Below are 2,537 nucleotides of genomic sequence, written 5' to 3' on the forward strand. Positions count from 1 at the left end.
ACGCATCCCTCCCTCCGCTCCTGCATCCCGAGGGGCGACCCCCGGGTCCTTCAGGACCAAGGGCATGGTGGACAAGAGGTTATTTCCATCCCCTCGTGCAACCCAGCGGAGGTCTGGCGAGAGCGGGTGGCAGCCTGGCTTCTCATGGGGGAACTCCCGGTGCGCTCGGGGCATAAACAGCCGGGCCCCGAGCTGCGGGACAGGCACCGGCCCCAGCCCTGCGCCCGTGTTTTGGACCATCCCCAGGCTGAGCTCCTCCTTCTTGTCCCCAACTACCTCCCAGAGGTGGTATCAAATCTGGGAGGATATGATGGGCCTGAGGGCAACCTGGGAACAGAGCGCGTGCACAGCGCCGCAGGGAGTGGGTGACCGTCCCGCTGCCGTGGGGTGTTGTAAGGCCACGGTCCTGCTTGGCTGCTCCTAACGCGATGCTTATGTCTCTGGCTGAAGGCTGCCGGGCTGCCTGCCACCATGCCACGGGGGTTTGAAGCTGCCCTGCTGCCGCGCACAGAGCGTACCCGCTACCCTGCTGCGATTCCCAGGGGTGTGGGGACAGCCCGCTGCAATGCAGGAGCATCTCGTGCTGTGCACAGCTCTCCGCGTGCCTCCCAGCCCTGACATGCAGCCCTGTCCCTGACCAGCTCCTGCTCTCCGTGCTGCCCTGGGCTTTGAGCCAGAGACATCACCTCATCCGCCTCGGTGGCAGCATGAGGAAGGTCCGGATGTGCCACTGTCCCAAGCCCGGAGCTGGATGCCCCAACTTGCTCTCCACAAGCAGGACAACCATCAGCTCTGGACCTGTTCCATCCCGAACCCTCCCATTACCCATCTTTCCCCTCCATCTCCGACAGGGCTGATCCCACCCTGGGTTCTCCGTCCACATCTTTCATTCCCCGGATAGCTCGCTCTGGGCACGCAGAGACCTCGGTGCCTGCCTGCTCCCGGCTCTGCTCATGCACCCGCTGCTCCGGCAAAGCCTCCAGCTCTGTGGAGGGCTCAGTGGCCACGGGCAGCACCAGTGGGTTCGGGAGCTGCACCCACCCTCCCGCCAGCGGCACAGCACCCTGAGACACCCACCCTGCCCCTCCGGCCCACTGGGCTCCTTTGGGGTGCACTGTGGGGCTGCACCCCCACGTCCCCATCTCCCTTGGGGCCCCTCTGCCGAGCCCGTGCCGGCGCCAGCACTGGCGGGTGGGTGACGCTTGTGTCCCCGCAGGCGCTCGGCCAAGTACAACCTCTGCAGTGACAACCATGGGATAAAGCCACCGACGCCGGAGCAGTATCTGACACCCCTGCAGCAGAAGGAGGTCTGCATCAGGCACCTGAAAGCTCGCCTGAAGGACACGCAGGAGCGGCTGCAGGACAGGTGAGCGTGGGCGCAGCGGGCACAGACCCCCCTGGCACGGGAGCTGCTGGGAAGGGTGCTGGCACCAGCAATTGCCACCCGCAGCAACCGTGCCTGTGGGACTGGTCCTTCTGGGGGCTCTCAGTTCCCAGCACCGCTTCTTGTCCTCGGGCTTGTGCCCAGGCATGAGGTTCACGGCTTTGCAGCGGCGTTGCAGGCACGTGGGCACGTGGCGTGGCCGCCTGTCCAACCAGGGAGCCCTGGATTCGGGGGGCTGCGGAGCCCGTACGTCCCACCTGCGGTGGCTGTGCTCTCCCCTGCGGCCCCAGTTAGGTCTCTGCCACGCTTTTTCTGAGTTTCAGCTTCAAAGAGTGGCTAATCCCCATCTGGTCCTCTCGGGCTTAGGCACGTCCTCGCCGGCGTGCCAGCTGCCACGCATCCGCCTGGGGCACCTGCCTGTCCCCACGCAGCCCTCGGGAGCCCTGAGCTCTGCATCCCCTCTGGGAGAGGGCTGAGCATCCCTTCCGAGGGTCCCCAAGCATCCCTCCCGAGGGTCCCCGGGCATCGCTCCTGATGGTCCCTAAGCCCCCGGGTCCATCCCTGGGTCCCAGCCGCGAGTGTTACTGGGTGATCTGGCTCCAGCTCGGTGTTGGGCACCTGAGAACAGGGCTGGCCCCGCAGCCCCCTCAGTGCCATGGCGGTGCCCTCCCTGTCTCTCGCAGGGATGCTGAGATCGAGGACCTGAAGACGCAGCTGTCACGGATGCAGGAGGATTGGATCGAGGAGGAGTGCCACCGCGTGGAAGCCCAGCTGGCGCTGAAGGAGGCCCGGAAGGAGATCAAGCAGCTGAAGCAGGTCATCGACACAGTGAAGAACAACCTGCTGGAGAAGGACAAGGGGCTTCAGAAGTATTTCGTGGACATCAACATCCAGAACAAGAAGCTGGAGACGCTGCTGCACAGCATGGAGGTGGCGCAGAACGGGGCGCTGAAGGAGGAGGGGGCTGGCGAATCAGCCGGGGGGTCCCCAGCCCGATCCCTCACCCGCAGCTCCACCTACACCAAGCTGAGCGACCAGGGGGCCGGGGACCGCAACGTGGGGGGCTCGCAGACCATCTCGCTGGACGAGGGGGCCGACAGCGGCTTCGCGGGGGCGGAGGAGGCTCCCGGCCACACGGACCCGCTGGAGGTAG

At 65.9% G+C, this 2,537-nt stretch overlaps 1 protein-coding gene across 1 annotated transcript in view; it reads left to right on the top strand.

The window, feature by feature from the left end:
* SNPH (syntaphilin) overlaps positions 1 to 2,537 on the top strand; it is a 17,967-nt gene that overhangs the window by 5,491 nt on the left and 9,939 nt on the right. The window contains exons 4-5 of the mRNA XM_009893557.1: positions 1,217 to 1,366; positions 2,068 to 2,533. Coding sequence (XP_009891859.1) covers positions 1,217 to 1,366; positions 2,068 to 2,533 — 616 coding nt within the window. The remainder of the gene's footprint in view (positions 1 to 1,216; positions 1,367 to 2,067; positions 2,534 to 2,537) is intronic.

This window comes from Charadrius vociferus, unplaced genomic scaffold (assembly GCF_000708025.1).
Source record: "Charadrius vociferus isolate BGI_N301 unplaced genomic scaffold, ASM70802v2 scaffold259, whole genome shotgun sequence".
Taxonomy (NCBI): Eukaryota; Metazoa; Chordata; class Aves; order Charadriiformes; family Charadriidae; genus Charadrius; species Charadrius vociferus.